General features: G+C 36.3%; 1 gene segment (V, D, J or C); it reads left to right on the forward strand.

Annotated features, from left to right (window-relative positions):
* LOC122814894 overlaps positions 1–19,485 on the forward strand; it is a 129,986-nt gene that overhangs the window by 10,549 nt on the left and 99,952 nt on the right. Inside the window, 1 exon segment of the C gene segment in view lies at positions 12,115–12,399. Within this exon segment, the coding sequence occupies positions 12,115–12,399 (285 nt within the window).

Here is a 19,485-nt window from a genome sequence, read left to right on the forward strand (position 1 = left end):
TCTGTGTGGAATATTTAGTTTGTTTGGGTATAGCTCCGTAGGGTAAGTGTGCGGTAGTTACGGACCTTTCTGTTAGGGAGGGGTTAAGGATAGTGCATGGATACTTGTGTATGTGGGGTTTAGTGTAGGGCTAGCAGTTGGGTTTTGGTGCTTTAATTTAGGGTTAGAAGTAGGGTTTTGGTTAGTGTATGCATGTGTTTTTTTATTGTGTTTGGGTAGTTAGTGTGTTGCAGGCGGTGGGATTGGCCAACTATGGCAGTTCAAGGTTTTAAATTTCACGGTTTAGTACATTCGATGTTTTTGCGGTTCACTCTTTATGTGTCGTGCAATTTGTATTTGGGGTTTTTAGCTTTCGAGAGAATAAAGTAGACTCAAGTAAAAGAAGAATAATTCAGTTTCTATTTTTCCTGTGTACAATATCTACATTAACTACTTAGCTTTAAAGGTGTATGCAACTTTGTACAACTGCCCTGCTTTTGCAAAATGGCACTGATCTTTTGTATTGTGCCCTAAAAATTAATAAATGCATATATACATACTTAGGTGCATACCCATGCATACAGAAATAAATGTCCTTGTCAAGGATTAATCTGTGTAAGTGGCTTCAAGCATTTCATTTATGCCTGCAATAACAAACTCACGGATTGGGTGAAGGGACAGAAAACCACCACTAACATCCTCTGAGTCTGCAATCTCTCATAGAACATTAGGAGTAATTACATAAGTTGCTCAACTATGTTTCTGATGTGATACAATACACAGCTAATGGTGAGGCAGACATTTTATATTCTCTGTGTATCTTTTTACTTGCTTTACGTATACAAAAGATAAAAATCCTCTGAAGGTACCAATTTATACCTGGACAGTTTTTTGATATTTTTATTATCTTGTTCGGTTTAGAATTTAATAAATTGTAGTAAATTATGGTTTTCATTCTTTGTATATACTGTTATGGCACTGGAGACCTTTTTATCTCTGTATTGTACTACTCCAGAGCCACGAAAAAAATATATGCAGCTATGTAGCTATGTTTGCCTGAATGTGTGTGTGTGTGTGTGTGTGTGTGTGTGTGTGTGTGTGTGTGTGTGTGTGTGTGTGTTTGTGTATTAGTCTGGGTGCATGTCTGAATGGTGTAAAATATATAAATATATATTTCTTTTTCACCATGCTCCGTTCATCAGCCCTCTGTTGGGAAATCCTTAATGCAGTACTCAAGACTGGAACATATCCATTTGGGATTTATAGGCTGTCAAATGTATGGTGTGCCTTGTGATGATAGGCGGTACTGCCAGCTATGCCAGGCAAAGTAGGATAGTGGATGAGTGACTTGTGCCAGCACAGCTAGCTGGGATTTCACAAATAATTGTATGTCATTAGTATACCAAACTGAGCTGTACAGATGTTTGTATTGAAAATGCATTTGTGAGCTCTGCTTATATTAATTGTCTTAAATATATCAACAATGCACCCTGCTGAAGTGAAGAGAAATTTATATGAATTATTGTAACTGAATTAAATATATATGCTTTAATAGGGGACACTGGCACAGCAATAGTTAACCAGCTGGCTTATTTTAAGAAGAATAAGGGAAATGTAAATGAGGTGTTAAATCATTAAATGGAACTCGGCAGTGCTGAGTAGGACCAGAGATGATAGGTCTGGGAGCAGCCATTATCTGTTAACTTTTGTAAAGAAGGAGGGGGACTGTTGCAAATGTTTCTGTCTCCTAGGCAGTGCCATAACAGCTCTAAATGTGCATGGTAGCAGTCTGCTGAAGTCCGGTCTCAAACTTCAAAAGGAGATATTGTGAGAATATAGTCAGGTAACCAGATGAGGTCATTCTGCAAGCCATCTTGGATATTATATTGTACAGAAAGTAATCTCAGAATATGGATTATCATATTTTGGAAGCCTGACTAGAAATACTGCTCACGTATTTCATCTTGCCTTGCCCAAGGAAGTTAATAGAGAACAGTAAATTCTTTTAGATTCAGTCAGGAATATAGTGAAGCTTAGTTTAGATATTGTTTTTCTTTATTTGTGTGAGTCTGTCCTTCAATGTTGTTTTTAATATTTTCTGTTATTTGAACTCTGTGGTTTACTGTAAATATATATTCCATATTTTCATTTTCTTTTGTTATTTATTATTAAACATATTTAAAACTTTTATTGTGGCTGGTTCTTGGATTGTGGCTGGTTATTGTAGAGAGTATTAAACCTTTGAGAATACTTATATTTATTTGGTGACACTGTGTGGGCCACTCCAGAAGGCCTGGTCATCTTGGTGAACTACTACCATTTGTATTAGTAATAATATTACACAGTATAATTGGATTCCGTTTGTTAAAGGCCTTAGAGTAGCTGATTGTACATATCTGGTGGTGGAGCTAACTACCTTATAGTCTGGGCAGAAGGGGCATAGCTGGTAAACCTGTGCCATCCTTTCCCAGGTGTGTGTGTGTGTGTGTGTGTGTGTGTGTGTGTGTGTGTGTGTGTGTGTGTGTGTGTGTGTGTGTGCACGCATGTGTGTGTATTTGTGCATGTATGTGTGTGTGTATTTATGTATGTATGTATGTGTGTGTGTGTGTGTGTGTGTGTGTGTGTGTGTGTGTGTGTGTGTGTGTGTGTGTGTGTGTGTGTGTGTGTGTGTGTGTGTGTGTGTGTGTGTGTATTTGCCAGCTACTCGGGATAGGGACACAAAGCACTGGGTTTACAGAGAGGGTACTGGAGTACTTGGCTTGTACATTAGGTGATGGCCAAACCCTACAGCTGTACCAGTGGGGAGTCCTATTGGGGATCTGGAGGGAGATAGATATAGTGACATCCAGACCCCGGGCTGAGTGTGTTCTCTGTGTGCTCTTAATAGAAATTGTACTTGATGCAGAGATGTCTGTATCTGGAAATACTAAGTCTATCCATTTGTATTCTAAGTGCACAACCCTCTCCAGTGTCAGTGCTGAGGATTCAGGCTGCTTGATTACTGACCCAGCATGGAGATATCACCTATTGGTGCCAGTCAGATATTGGTAGCACTAGTGGCATCACATGCCCTTATTATTTTTTGTGTGGCAGGTGATTTGCTTGGGTGTTAAGTGGTATTTTGTGAAGGTGAGAGATCTACAGATCATGTCAAGTATGCGCAATGTCATGTCCCATTTTCTAATCTTCTTACAGTCACATGAGTTCCATGGCCTTGTTCTCTACCATCCTTAAATGTTTCAGCTATCAGTAACCCCACCACTCTGCACCAGAGACCTTAGGTTCTAAAAAAGCCATTAAAAAAATCAGGTCATTAATCATAATTTTCATTGTCATGTTTCTCAGCAACCTATCTGTGGCGTATAGATGTACTACTGTTCCAACTCTTCATAACGTACACAGAAAATCAAATGGCATTTAACACCATTAGCCATTCACTCCAGTTCTTTCTCCACTCAGACCAACAATAAATGCCACTAGTATTGCTGCTTGCTGCTGGCTATTTATTTATTTACTTATTTATTTATTTGACATTTGTTTACTGGGAAAGTTCGATTGGGCCAGCAAGTGCCCATTTTCAGAGGAGTCATGGAGAGAAAAGCTCCACAATCACAATATTTCAAAAATGTAGTACAGATATTTTAAATCACAAAGTATCATTTTACATCACAAAACATGAGTGAAAAAATGTTGTAATGAGAAAAACATAGCATATGTTTTATAGTACAGTGCAATGAAAAATGAAGAGAATATATGAGGAAAATTTCAGTAGTCATATTATTTGTTACACAGATTAGTATGTGATAAATAAGACCTGAGAAATTCTAAGATAGTTAAACTGATATCAGAGATTGCATGATTAGCGACAGTGAGGGGAAACTGAGTGATGCCTTAGTATGAGAGAGGTGTTCAGATTATGGTTATAGAAGGATGGAGAGAAGGAGATTATAAGGAGTGCAGGGAGGGTATCTCCAGGTAGCTTAGGTGAGTAATGAGGACAGGTCTGCAGAGATGAATTAAATAAGGTAAGCTAGTGATGAAATAAAAAGGAGTGGAGCAGGAGGCTGGAGAGGATTGCGAGTGTTATTTAAGTTGAGGGGGGTGAGAGAAGTATAGTCAGTAAGTTCAGAAAGGACTGGCACAGGAGCAGATTCAAAATTCTGTAAGGTATTCTTTTAGGGAGCATTTAAAGGTGGGTAGATTAGAAATAGCTCAGGTGATTAGAGGTAGGGATTTCTATTTTTTTTCTGCTTCATATTTGAGTATAGGTTTTTTCTAGGGAATTTGTGTGGTTTATTTATAGTAAGAAGTTGTTTATATGTTCTTAATTAGTACTAGTTTAACTGCCCTTGTGGGCCATTTTAAGCATAACCCATGGGAGAATCAAACCCTGCACTTTGTGTTTCAAAGGTAAACACCTGAACCACTATTGTCAATCTCCTGACATGAGAGTTCTTTAAGTGAAATAAATCTTGATTAAAGGGGTAAGAGCTGAGCAGGCTAATGGTTTGTATATGATTTTTATATTTTATTATAAGCTGAATGCAGGAGAGGTGCAGCGGAATCTCCAGCCAGCTAAGGGTATGCAGAGCTTTACAGTTTTGGGTAAAGGAGGACAAATTAGTAGCAAACTTGACAATTTTGTTGTAGCACCTTTCAAGTTTTTTTTTTTTTTTTATTGGGAATTGTAAATTGGTTTGAATTGGTGCTCCATAGAGTAGGGAGGACAAATATAGGTTTTGGTTAGAGTAATTTTTTGGGTGTGCTCAGAAAATGTTTATTGCTGTATAGCAGGCCTAGCTTTTGATGGGTTTTCTTGATATCGCTTTGGATGTGGAAGTCAGATTTAAGATTATCATCTGTTATGACTCCTAATAGTTTGGTATGGTGGACTAACTCAATTTCAATGCCATTTATCAAAAATATTTTGAAAAATGCTTTGTTAGGGGTATGAAATTTTGGGCTAAAGAGGAGGAGGAGGTGGCTGTTTTTTGGTGGGTTTGAGTAAGAGTTTTACTCTTGTAAGGCAGGTTTCAAGGTATGATTAGAGTTCATGAAATTAGTATTGTTTCAATCTCTGATGTTAGCCAAAAGCGTTCTTTGCAGCACTTGCAATGTGCCCAGTAATGACTCCTTCTGCAACTCATATGGAGTTAATTTATCAGTAACATATTCAAGTGCAATTGTAAATTATTTTTTATAAGACCTGTTGCTCCTACTACTGCTGGAACTGTCAGACTATCTTTCTTCCACATTGCCCTCATTTCTGCCTACAAATCCTGATATTTTTATGAGTTTGTGTCTCTCTCTATGACATAAGATACTGCAGTCACTGGGTGTAGCAATTTCAATAATCAATACTACTTTTGTCTTCTTTTTATAGACTACTATATCTGGTTTTCTTGCATCTACTCTTTGGCCTGTTAGTAATGGGTGATCCCATGTGCTATAGCCTTCATCATTTTCTAGAATGCTTTGTGGCTCATGTTTCCAGTGCTTTTCAGATACTTCAGTATTATAATGTTTGATAATACAATATTATAATGTTTGATAATACAATATTATAATGTTTGATAATACAATATTATAATGTATGATAATACAATATTATAATGTTTGATAATACAATATTATAATGTATAATGTTTGCATGATTCCCAGCGCCACATTATGCCTTTCAGTATAGAGTGTTTCTGCCATTAGTATATCACAACCAGCAACAAGATGTGCAACTGTTTCCAGTTCAGTTTTACAAAACCTACATTTGTCTGTTTCTCCCACATATTCAATGGACTTTGTAAACTAGCATGTAAGTAGGCCACTATCTTGGGCCACCAGTATTAACCTTTCATATTTTGGTTTAGATTCTCCTCTCCTTAACTATTCGTGTGTTAGATCCTGATCAACACAAAGTTGTTCGAAGAGTTTTCTATACTTGCAACTACACTGATACATTTTCCACATTTCTTGCATTCTCATGTGATCTTTCACCTCATATTCTTTCTTTTGTCTTTTTGGCACATTTATTTGCTGCCTGATTTTTTTATCTACTTCTGGTTTGATTTCCATTCCTGTCAAGCAGGGAGATCATCTTAAACTTGTTCTCCTCATGTTTCAAGACTTTCACTATGTTTGGTTCTTGTGAGGTCAGCAGACAGTTCCACTATTGCAGATCTATACATGTAATTAATCTCGATGAGGCCCATACCTCCTTCAAAAAGGGGAATATATAGTCTTGGTATGTACTAATTTTTATAAATCATTTGATGAGCATGAAGCAACCTTCTTGTTTTCCAGTCTAATCTATCCAACACCTTTTGGGGCCTGTCAGTCACTCCAAAACTGTAAGTTAGGAGAGGAAGAGCAAACCGTTTTTTTAGCTGGAACTTTGTTCCTAGATGTCAGTGCTATTTTTAATATTAATTTATTTAAGTTTTCTAAAATATTCCTTACTAAGTTTTATTCACATTTGTTCATGTTTTATTGTTGATCCTTCATCAGTTCCCAAATGTATACACTCCCTCTTGCTCAAGTTATTTTGTATCACATTTCAGTCCAGGCTTATGTTTTCTTGGTGCTGCAGCTTTCCTGCTTTAAAGGTAAATATAAAGGAAAAGTTTTTCTGCCTGTGCTGATATTTTGAGTTTATTATTTGTGAAAGTGCATGTTAGATCCTGATCTGTTCTGATACTGTGCATTGCTTTTATCATGTCTATTTACCTGAGTATTTTGGTTGATCTGTTCCTTCTATACTCTTCTAACAATGATACTTCTTGTCTTAATTGCTTTACAGTTTTTGCACATTTATCAAGGCCAAATCACATTTTTATATCATCTGAAAAAGTTTTGACCACCTGCAGTTATGCTTTCAGTTCCTCTGATGAACTGTACAGTTTTAAATCATCTCCAAAAAGAAGATGAGAAGTCTTTGTACTTTGTTGTTCTCTGGGAGCCAAATTATAGCCATGGCCTAATCTGTTAAGCAGACAGTTTAATAGGTTATGGGCAAGGCAAAAGGGTAGTGGTGATAGAGACTCACCCTAGAATATCCCCCTTTGAATTTTTAATCCCTGGAATAATAATTTGTCCTTTATCATGGCTTAACTGCAAAGTGGTTTGCCACTGTTTCATGGTCACTGTAATGTAGTCAATCAGTGCAGTGTGCCTCTTACATATTTTAAGCACTCTTTTATCCATAAATGTGGGATACTATGAAATGCTTTTTTATAGTCTATCCATACTATACTTAGATTCTTCCCCTTTTTACAGTTCTCCATTATGATTTTATTTAACATCAAATGATCCATTATTCCATACGACTTTCTTTTATTACCTTTTTATTCTATTGCCATGATTGAATTTTCTTCTAAATGACTATAAACTCTGTCTGCATCAATTCCAGTGTATAGTTTTTATATGTCATCAGAAGGCAAGTTATTGGTCTATAGTTTTTAGGATGGCTTGGAGGTTCACACTTAAGTAGGAATATCGTTTTTCCTGTTATTAGCCAGGCTGGTGTCTGTTCAGCGTGTGCATATAAATAGTTCTAAATCTTCATGTAAGAATGTTAATACTTTCAACCAGAAGTTAGGTACTGCATCTGGGCCTGATGTTTTCCAAACTGGGCTGGAGCTTTTCTTAACTTTGTTGAGTCTCTCTTGCCGTTACTTTATCCCATTTCATATCCTGTACATTTGAACTTATTATTTATTTTACTTCTATCCATTCAGCATCTTTATTATGTTCCACAGGGTCTTCATAGATATTTCTGCAAAATCCATTTATTTCTTCTTTTTTTGGTGTTTATTCAGTTTCTTTTGCCATTCTCTGTTTTGGGTCATCAATACATTTCTTATTTTGTACTTTTCCTGTATATTTATCTGTATGTCTTCTAAGTTTTTTTGCCTGTTCTGATATTTTCAGTTTATTATTTGTGAAAGTGCATGTTAGATCCTGATCTGTTCTGATACTGTGCATTGCGTTTATCACGTCTATCTACCTGAGTATTTTGGTTGATATGTTCCTTCTTCTATACTCTTCTAACAATGATATTTCTTGTCTTAATTGCTTTACAGTTTTCTCTATTCAGTACTTCCATGATGGCATTCGATTTCTCCCCTTCCTTTCCCTCACTATCCCATGTTTTTGTGATAAGACTTAATCTGCTATTAATTTAGCTGCACAGTAATACATCCTGTTTACTTCTGTTATATTGCATGAATTTCTGTGGACAATCTTAATTACTATGTTCATTTGTTTTATCAAATGTGTAACTTTTTTGGTTTTATTGACGTTCTGTAATCTGTTTATTTCACTGATCTTAATATGTCTATCCATGTCTATAAAATCAAGCAACTCTTCTCTTAGGTCATTTTCCTCTACACTGAGGGCATATTCTTTGTTCCCCATTTCCTGTGGGCATTCTGTAGGTAGTTCCACAGCATTTTCCTGTGCCACAATATCTTTGATTTTATCCTGCGTCATCCATTGCTCTTTCATATGGGAACTCACTGACCTATCACCCCACAACATTGTCTGCATCAGAGTTATCACTGTTTCCTGTTCCTCCCCTCCATCTAGACTTTTGTATTGGTTTTCTGTGGAAGCCTCCAAAGTATCTTCATCTGGGAACTGATCAGATGTTTCCTGCTCTACTAGTTTCCTCTTAATTTGGGGATCCATTGCTCTATCCTGCTGTGATGTTTTCTGAGTTAGATTTTCTGCACTAAATCATTGACTTCACAGGTAATCCATAACATCAGTGTCTATTTCTTTAATTTCTCTACTTCTAATCCTCTTTTCTACTTTTCCTCTTTGTTTTCTTACTTTTTGTATTGTAAGATTTTCCATTCTTGGATGCCTTTTCCTGTATTTCTCTTCAAATATCTTTGGGGCTGCTCTTTTGTATTATTTAGTTTTGCTTTCTCCTTTGCAAAAATATTGCACCATATTAAATCTCTTTTCCTTTCCCATGTCCATATTTCTTCTTCAGATGTCTCCTGCTCCTCCTGTTTCTCCTTACTTTGGGGACTCGTTGTTCCATCAGGCTGTGATGTAACCTGTGTTAGACTTTCTACACTAAATCCTTCACTTCACAAACTTTCCATAACTTCAGCTTCTATTTTTTTTAACTTCTACTTTACAAATCTTTTGTTCTACACTCCATCTTTGTTATTTTATTTTTTTTATTGTGAAATTTTCCATATCTGGATGCTTTTGCCTGGATTTCTCTTCAAATATATTTGGGGTTGCCTTTTTTGTGTTAATTAATTTGGCTTTCTCCTTTGCATAAAGATTGCACCAGATCAGATTTATCTTTCTTTCCTGTGTCCATATTTCTTTTTTTTATACCTTCCAAAAGTCTCTAGATTTTGTTCTTTATATTTTTGTACTTCATCAGTTGCTTCTTTTTCCAAACGGACCAAGGTTTTTTGGTCTATATAATGTTTGTCATAAATCTCTTGTATTAATGAACAAGATGTTTTTATTTGAAGCTTCTGACAGTTTTTCTTGTGAAAGTATTTTTCTTTCCTCTAATTTCTCTCTTAATCATTTTTTATATCATCTGTCTGGGAATTCTGAGCTTCTTGCATAATAGTAACAATACATAATTTCTTTATTATCCTTAGTTGTACACTCTATCATTTTATAGCTCTTCTTTGGCCTATCAGTTTTTTTTGTGATTTTTTTATTGACTGTTACACCATTTTACAACAAGAGGGCCATCGTCCCTCTAGGCCTGACCAAGCCCCGTTGTAGAAATGTTTGCATGTCTTGAGGATTCTGCACTGTCATTTTTTTCAGTCCTGGCACCAATGTGCCTACAAGGATTGCAATTTTTTTTATCCTGGGTCTTGTGCACCCAGCTATCTTTTTTTTTTTCACCTATTTCTGTTCATGATATATGCTATATAAATACAGTGTATATATCAGTGTCATCTTGGTGAGATTTTGTAAAAAAAGGGTCCACCTAGTGAAGGTACTCACCAAGACTTGAGGACAAATTCAATTTCAACAATAATACTCTCTTTTGCTTGCTGACTTATCCTCTATCCATTTAGACCTCTACTTGCCTATTTACATTCATACCTAATTTATTATATCCAAATAATTTTTGGAATGAAGCACAACAAACAGTGCGGTCTCTTTATGCAGTACGTGACTTACTGGCTTGCTTTACAATGTTTTTTATGTTGATTGTATTTCCCTTAACTGTTAGTGATACTGAATATTCTTCAAGCTGGACCTGTTGTTTTAAAGGCTTCCCTACACATCCTCATGGTGAAATTGCTTGAGCTTCAGTAGCCTGCAGGAAAAAAAGATAAGTGTCACAATGCTCAATGCTTTTTCCCATTGGAAATCATTGCAGATGGGATTTGTAATTGTCTTCCAGCAATTATTCACTTCTTAAGGGAGATTTCTTCATTTTACAAGTTGGTACAACATAAAGTTGGTATATGTAAGTTCAGAACATATTGCAAAATACAAGATAAAATATTTTTTTTCACCCTTTTGGATTTTTGGCATTTGTTTCTTTCTTTTGCAGCGTTGACTTTCAGGAAGTCGGCATTTTATAGTAGAACCAATTTAAATAGAAATTTGGAATTCATGCAGAACTGGTCTTGCCTACCTGGACATAGTTAACAAACATAATTACAGATTCTTCCTATCTTTCTGCTTGTTTTTCTTCCATGAAAAATTATTATAAATTTGTTTTGCAAGAAAGTTTTACTGTCAACATCCTGCAGTAAATCAGTATGTATATATAATGCTTTTAAATGCAGAAGGACAGTGTTTTATGGTATATTTGTAAGAGCACAGCTGTCCAACAGACAAGTATAGGTTCATACTAAGCTAACTGCCCTTGCAAGTCATTTATCCCTTGTGAGACTCAAACCCTGCACTTTGTGCTTGCAAGGCAAGCACCTTAACCATTAGGTTACCCTACCAACCCCTGTATGCGAAAAGTAGACTTGTGTGAGACCTGAGGTAGTGTTGTATGCAGGTGAAATCCACTTTTCCTTTATGTACAGTAACTCTGGACTTGATTAAATTTAGAAATTATATATAAATGAAAAAACATATGAAATGGAGGGTGTTAATCCCACAAAAAAATAGTCCAGCAGCCTTATCTGCATGCCATTAAACATGGCTTCTTAAAGATTTGCACAGCTGCCCAGTTAATTTGCTCCATGGCCTATTTAAATCCATGGTGGAAAATTATTCTGGAGGTAGTTTGTACTGTTTCTAAAATGTTTTTTAAATTTGTAATGTTAAGAATTACTTGCAAGCAAGACTTCTGTCTGAGTAGATCACACTGTGAAGTATAAATTTGTTTTTTATGCTAGTTGTAACTTAAGTACCTGTTCATTGACAATATAAAAGGTAACATGATTTTACAGGTGTCAGTGAAGTCCGAAGATGGGGACTAGTAGTAGGAAAGGTTTTACATACTCGAGTAATGTCAGTTGCATGAGTTCTCTAGCAGAACATGACTTAGTTTTCTCATGTAAAGTGCATCTCTGCGTACTCAGCTTCTATCTGACATTACAGTCCTCCCACGTTTGTGCCATTAACATCCAATTTTAACAGTAGTGTGTGTGTGTGTGTGTAGAAAATTTATGTGACCCTAAATCTTCTGCATTTTATCCAGTAAAATATTCAATATTCAGATTCTGCAAAAAAATGTCTCTACCTGAGTTTGTTTTTGTGCTGTTGATGTATAATCAGGCCAATGTTATAAATCAACAAGTGTGATAGAAGCAGCAGAATTTTCAAGGGAAACACTTAGCTTACTGATGAGCATTCTTGTGCACAGATTCATGATACACTTTTGTCACTGTTTTCATCCATGCATGGATATTACAGCTCTGTCACACATTACAAACATCTTTATCCATTTATTTTACAATTTAGACAGAATGACACCATTTTGATTCGCAGTGCTCATTGTTTCTTCCATCTTGTGTCACATAATTCAGATAATCATACTTCTACTATAATTTTTCTACACTTCCAAATGAGAAAGATGCCTGTGTCTGTTGAGTACAGAAATTCATGATGCAATTTATATTTTATTTAGTGGCACAGAATATGCTTAGATCTAATGCATCATTTTGTTTCTTTTTATTCTAGATCCCGATACATGCCCCTCTGTTTTTCCCATCGCACCTTGCTGCTCAGCGTTGGATGGCAGACCAGTAAATATTGGTTGTCGGGTCACAGGTCTCTCAGATCCAAATACTTACGCATCATGGGAATCATCTTCTGGTCAAGTTACAGGACCACAAGTAAAGGAGTATCCAAGTGTTTTTGGCCGTGGCAGTTACTCATCATATACTTTGTTAAATGTATCTTCTAACGATTTCAAAAGCAAGAGCTACAAGTGTAAATTAAACAGAATTGTTAAAGCTGTTCCAGGTAATCAATCCTCTTTTGCATTGTTTAGCATTGGTTTATTTATTTATTTATCTTTGTTTGCTGGGAAGTTCCGACTGGGGTTAATCCAATTTTTAGCAGTGGCTTTGGGAGAAAAGCTCCAGAAGATACGCAAGTACATTTATAAAACAGAAAAACAATGACATCTGTAAAAATAAATTGAGTTTACATGTAACACAATTATGTAAAATATTCCTAAAACATATTATATAAAATACAGTGGCATATTTGCCTAGTTTGTGAGCTGGACTGTGGACTCTTCTCCGTCAAAATGCAGACCACAAAGCAAAGAAATTAAACAACAACATGCAAGTCTAATACATGTAATTAGTTATAAGAAATTCAGTAAGTTAACTCTGATGATAATAAAAGGAAACATTAGGCTGTCTACTCTATGCATTACAGAACTGCTTATACCACAAGCATTTTCTGTTTCACTCCTTAAAGAATTATAACTACATCACTGTATACATCATTTACACCTCGTACGGAAACAGATAAATATCACCTGGTGTTGAAAATTATGAATGAGGTAGCTTTAATTATAATGGGACCACAAATATTAGCAAGGGAGATGTTTTTTGCCTATACCATTAAAGCAGGTAGTATTTATTTGGGGTTCACTACACATTACCGAAAACCCAGAATACCAACTCCCGTAATCCCGAGACCAAATACCCAAAAGACGAGAAGATTGATGGACGAGAAGCACGAAATACAAAATCCTGAACGTACAACACACATACAGCACACACAAACACATACACACAACTGTCCCCCACAATCAAACAAATCATCCAACACTACAGATAAGCCCCCCTGCATCCCCCATGTGGGGGGCTGTGCCCCTGACACCCCCCCTACTTAAATATTCTAACTCCGAGATCGCACAGACACACAAGACAAACTCACACCCACACATGTTACAGTCCCTCACACACACACATCACAGTCACAACATACACTGACACACACTAAAGACCCTCACAAACACACTTACACACACATACTTACCTGAACTTTCACCTATCCATCAACAAACCGCAACACCAGAAGCGCTACTTCAATATCTCCGAACATCGGGATTTTGAATTTTGCTCTTCTGGTATTTCGGTATTTTGGGGTTTCATCTATATAGTCTCGAGCTTTTGAAATTCGGTATGTCAAAAGTTCGAGATTATGTAGTGGGTTTATGGGTTCTATTAGATATTTCCCAAAGAATTATAGGATGCTTCTTTTTCTTATTTCTTGAGGGATTTCATTCCACCTTAGTGGGGCTATTTTAGCACAGGAATTTTTGAAACTTATTTATTTAGTGTGAACTCATTACATCTGATAAGTAGTAAAATGATTTTTCACACTCAATGGTGTTTTGCCTTTTTGCACAAGGTTGTATGAGCTGGGGTATGGTTTTATAAGTTGGAGTATGGGAGGTTACACCCCCCCCCCATTACACCAAGTGCTTTTTTTCTTTTGTTAAGGAAAAGCAAAGATCTCTTCAAAAATTATCAGGTGGTATGCACTCACATTTGATAATTCACATATAATTAAGGTTAAAGAAGATCAGTGAAGCTGACTTTCATTTTGGTTTCACAGAAAATATATTGGCTTTTTAATTTGTAGAAGATGTTTTTGGGGAAAAAAGCAGTAGCTTTTACTGAAGAATTTGAAAGTTAGTAAGTTTATCAGAAATATTGCTATGGCCACTACTAAAGGTTAGTTTATTTAATCCGGTTATACAGTGGTGGTCCTTGGTGCTTGATACGTGGACAAATCTGACAGGTTTATTTTAGTATGAAGAATGTATGTGTTTTTATTAGACAGCAAGGTAATGATTGGCAATGCATACTGCATTTAGAGCAGTAATATCTTAATACTTATAATGTGCCTTGTTTTCATAGTTAAGAGATGGGTATTATATAAGGGACTTTAAGCTGAGCTAAAACTTTTTCTGTTTAACATTCTGTATGCATGTGGAAGGGAAGATGTTGGCATTATATCATTTTTAGATACTTTCATTGCTTTGTGTTTGAAGACGTATACCATTTGTATACTCATATGTTAATATTAAGAAGAGGATTATCCCTGAGGAGTAGATGAAGACTGAGCTCTCAAGCTTTAATTGCCCGAGTTTCAACCCACCAAGGGTCGGAGTTCCTCCACAGGAGATCAATGTGGGTGATTTCTGCCAGCAGTGATGACCTTTCTGGAATAATTTTCCCCTTCTTCAAGTTGATGCAACTCAGGAGTTGGTATATATGTTGAGGAGAGATCCCCCCCCCCCCCCCATGAAAAGAAAATTCACTTAATTTTTTTTTTTGGCCATTTTTATTTTTCAGCAAATGTAGCTCAGGGAGTCCAGTCATTTGTGCATTCACTTTCATCCTCTCATAGTGGAACCTTTAGCAACATCACTGCTGGTTTTGCTGTATTACTAAAGTTGCTCTTAGTGAGAGGGGCCAAACAGATCTAAATTCCCTTTGATGACTACTTGGAGATTTGTGGACTGGAATTAGTACTGCATCTGTATACAAAAGGCAGTTAATTGTGCAGAAGATCTCACTGACATTATTTATGAAACGTGAGTATAGCAGTCCAAGTATATGTCTGGGGTGAGCACCTCTGGAGAAATTGCCAATGTCAGTATAGATATTGTTAGCTAAAACTGTGAATATTCTGTTGAAGGGATAGTAAACCACTGGATTGCTTCATCTCAGAAGCCACAACTGGATAGTCTTTTTTATTTTTTTTGTAAGAAAATAGAATGCTCTGTGTTTATAAATGTACACTTTAGATCTAGGAACATAGTTCCTGTCAACAAGCCTTGCTCCATATTTGTTAGATTTGCTAAGTTAGTGAGAAGACAGTAGTTGTAGTATGTAGTTAGGACAGAACCCATGTTGTTTGTAAGACTATTACTTGTTAGTGCATATTCCAGCATTTGCTTATAAATATTTTTTCTAATATTTTTGATTGGGACACATGTTAGTGATAAGACTGGAGATGTTTGGATAGGGAGATATAATTTCATTGTTGATCCTCTGCAGGATTTGTTTAGTGGTTAGTGTTAAACTGTAATGCATGCAGACATTTGTTAAGTATTGTATTGTCAAGTTTAGTAAGTTTTAGGTATTTAGAAGTAGTATTTGGTATTCAGATGTATAGCTGAGTTTTATCTTATCTGTTTATTGTTTGCTGTTTCATTGGTTGAGTTAAACTGGGAGGTGGATATGGTGGTCATATTTGTTGAAGGGATATTATTAAGGAAGATGCTAAAAGGAGCAGTTGAGGAGGGTATGTTTGCTTTTATGTCATTTAAGATTTCTCCATTTAGTTTCCTATTTAGAGAGACCTTAGGAAAGGCTACATATGGTGCTTAGAGATTTTAATTGCTTTCCAGAATTTTGGGGTGCTTTAAGCATGTTCTTTGCAGCTTGCTAAATGGTTTTTGTTTTGTTGGTGTTAATCCTGATTTTTTACTGGTTGGTATGCCCCATATTCGTCTGGGTCACTTGTATTTCTTTTTTAGTCTGTCCTTAATCTATTATCAAATGTTAAAATTTGTTTTAATTTTGGAGTAACACAGGGATTTTATTATCTTGTTCTCATCTTATTATATACAGTTGGTCTTATGTAATGGTAGTAAGACTTTAAAAAAGCTGAGCAAGCAGAATTTGGTTCTGAACAGAATACAGAAGAGTTGAATCTACACGTTCTTACTCTATGATCAGAGTAGCATCCTATGAATCCGGAATAGTCTAATAAATGTCTGTTAAGGAAACTTGCTTGTTTTTGTAGCAAGTTCAAAATAAAAAGCACCGATTACTCACTGAATATGGAAGCATTTGAAAAGACTTTGCTTTGTCTTGAATATTTATTTTGTTACAGCAATGATTGTTTTCTCCTTTTGCAGGTTTTGGCCGGGTGCCTTATTTTATTGTTTCAGTTAGGTTGCTGGTATCAGAGCATCCAGACAGCTGTGCTTTTGAAGATATTTGTTAGTCTACAGTTAGTTTGCTGAGAATAATTAGTTTGCGCTGTTTTGAAACATCTATTATTTTATTTAAAGTTTTCTATGTAATATTAAAATAATTTTTACTGCTAATTTTTACTTTTTTTTATTAATACAAATTAAAAGTATAATGATATAAATAACATTATAAAAATAATCTTGGTAGACTTCATGAATGTACTATTAATAGCATTGATAAAAATGTAATAATGTTAATTAATATCAATATTATTTAATGATATTGTAACCAAAATAATGTGGAAGATTGTGACTGGGTTACAGATCATAACCAGTTCACTAAGTACTCAAGAAATGAATCCCAGGAAATTCTGTAGCAAAGCTATAGAAATGAATCTTGAAATCCATTTTAAGAAATATAATCCATTGTCAGAGACTATTACAAAGAAAATTGGTAATTTAAGCATATATCACATAAAGCAGGTAGGAAACGAAGGGTCTATATTAGAACACTGAACATTCAGAATGTCAAGTGTTCTAATATCGAACCCTACCAATCGAAAATACCAAACATCAAACGTTTAGAATAGCGAATTTTTTCCTAGGGAAAAAATTTGCTGTTCCAAAACACATACGCACAACGCAACCACACCAAACAAACAGCAATCCACACAAATACACCTCAAATCTTACACCTAACCTGACACTAAACTGTACACACACCACTAACTATCCACTTACTTTAACCCAAACCCTAACCCTAAGGTCCATCACTATTGCACACTCATCTCACCTGCGCCCTAACCCTAACTCACCTAACCCACCCTAACCCTCATGTCTACACAATCACACATATACCTAACCTGCACCCTAACCCTAACTCACCTAACCCGCTCTAACCCTCATGTACACACAATCGCACACATACCTAACCCGCACTCAATCGCACACTTACCTGAACCCAACCCGTAACTTTCCAACAGAGTGCTGAAAATACCGAAGCAACAGAAATGGACAACCAAATTCTTTCCCTAGGAAAGAATTCAGTTTTCTGCTTCTTCGCTATTTTCAGCATTCGCTGAAAATGGATCGATATTAGAACACTCAACATTTTAAATGTCCGGTGTTCTAATATAGACCCGGAAACAAAGCCAAGGTCTAGCAGTTATTATAGTAAATATTGTCTCAAGTAACGCTCTGTTCATATCATGGCATACCATGGTGTAACGTGTAAAAAAAAATTGCCCTTTTTATTGTTGACTTATTCACTGTGATTCTTATGTAATAGTTTTGGAATTAAAACTACTCCTGTTCTTGTCTTCATTGGGTGGTCATTTGGCAACCAGAATATCAGAGAAGCATACCAAAATATTATCCTTTGTTAATCTTCGGACACTGCTTGCACACTCTGTTCTGTACTTCTTTGTTAACTGCAGTGGATTTGCCAAGAACATCTGCTTGTATTATTCTGAAATCACTAGTATTTTATCTATAGTTTATAATTTATTATGTTTGATGGCTATAAGACAAATATTAATCAACCTTAACTCAATCATTCTAATGGAGCTCTGGAGGTTTATACTCAACTCTTAATGATTGCATTCGGAACTTTTTGACAAAATCAAGTTATGTTCATTTCCATTTCTTCTTTGCTAACAGAATTAGCCCTACTAGGCTAGTAGCCTCTTTTTAGGGGACACATAGGTGGTATTTATACTACTACGGGAAATTTGGCCAGGATATTGGAGAACTCTCAATATTGTTTTATAAAGGTGCTGTGGGATCCTTTACATCCACCGTCTCAAGCAGACAGGGATCCAGTTTAATGCATTACCCAATGGGTATCACACTCAAGAGTGCAGAAACCCCATTGTATTGTCAGTAGGTAATCTACCTGAAGAGGAATAGAACCCCCAGCCTTCTATGCCAAATGTGAGTGTGGTACCTGTTGTACCACTGACATTGCTACAGATCTCTTATGTATTTATTTAACTTTGATGACCAGGGAAGTCCACTGGACCCTAAAGAACCCATTTTCAGTGGAGGCCCGGGGAGAAAAGCTCCAAATATTGCATGTTACATATTACATGTTACAAAAGAAGAACAAACCCAGAGCTGTTGGACATGCTACACTTAAAGAAATCAGGGATCTAAACCTTGTCATCCCAATAAACAAAACATGCTGGAGGGATAGGTTCCTGACCCAGAGACTCCCCAGACTCTGGAATAGATTGCCCATACAGGTCAAGCAGAGTGCCACCTCTTCAAGAGGAACCTTGACGCTTGGATGGGAGAAAGGAAATTCACCCAGGATCACACGCAGTCGCCCTGCTAGACAGGGGTCCAGGAAAGTAAATAATGTAGGGCTGATAGCCTAGTACCAACCTATGAACCTATGAAAGATTTGTACAGAACAATTAAAACATTTACAGAAATATAATACATTATGTAATAAGCTTTTAGTGAGTTAACATTTAAACAGAAGGTTACTAGCCCTTTTTGAGGTTGGGTAAATTGAACATTTGCAGAAAAATACATTTATGTCAAATAAGCTCTTTGTAAGTAAACATTAAACAAGTAGCTACTAGCCCTTTGCAGGTTAGGGGGACCATTTTGCATGGCGAGTACAAGAAAACTGGATTATGGGAAGTGTAGTACATTAGATAGCAGAGAGAAAATCAGTCCCTGGTAGGGCAAGACTGTTTTAGGGTGAGATGAAGCAATAGAATTGGTAAATGGTAATGATTTCAGTACAGGGTAGAAAGAGATGGGGTGGAGAGTGGTGTATGTTGGAGCATGACATGGGCATTACCATTTGGCTGACAGATGAGAAAATAGCTAAGATTTGAAATTGGTATGGTTTGGAAGGTTGCAAAGGTGGGCGGGGGAGAGTTCCACTGTTTGGCTAAGGAGTAGGGCAGTAGTAGGTGGCCAGGAGGTCATGCTAGTTTGTGGACCTGAAGGAGATTTTGGTTTGTGGATCTGAGTTGGCGGTTGGATAAATAGGGTTTTAAGGATGTAGCAAGAGATGGGCAGTTTGTGGGTCTCTTGAGCCATAGGGACTACTAAAGAAAAATGGCTAACTGTTCATTCCAAAC

The sequence above is a fragment of the Protopterus annectens genome, chromosome 11.part0, assembly GCF_019279795.1.
Source record: "Protopterus annectens isolate FY-2018-M chromosome 11.part0, PAN1.0, whole genome shotgun sequence".
In the NCBI taxonomy this organism is placed as follows: Eukaryota; Metazoa; Chordata; order Ceratodontiformes; family Protopteridae; genus Protopterus; species Protopterus annectens.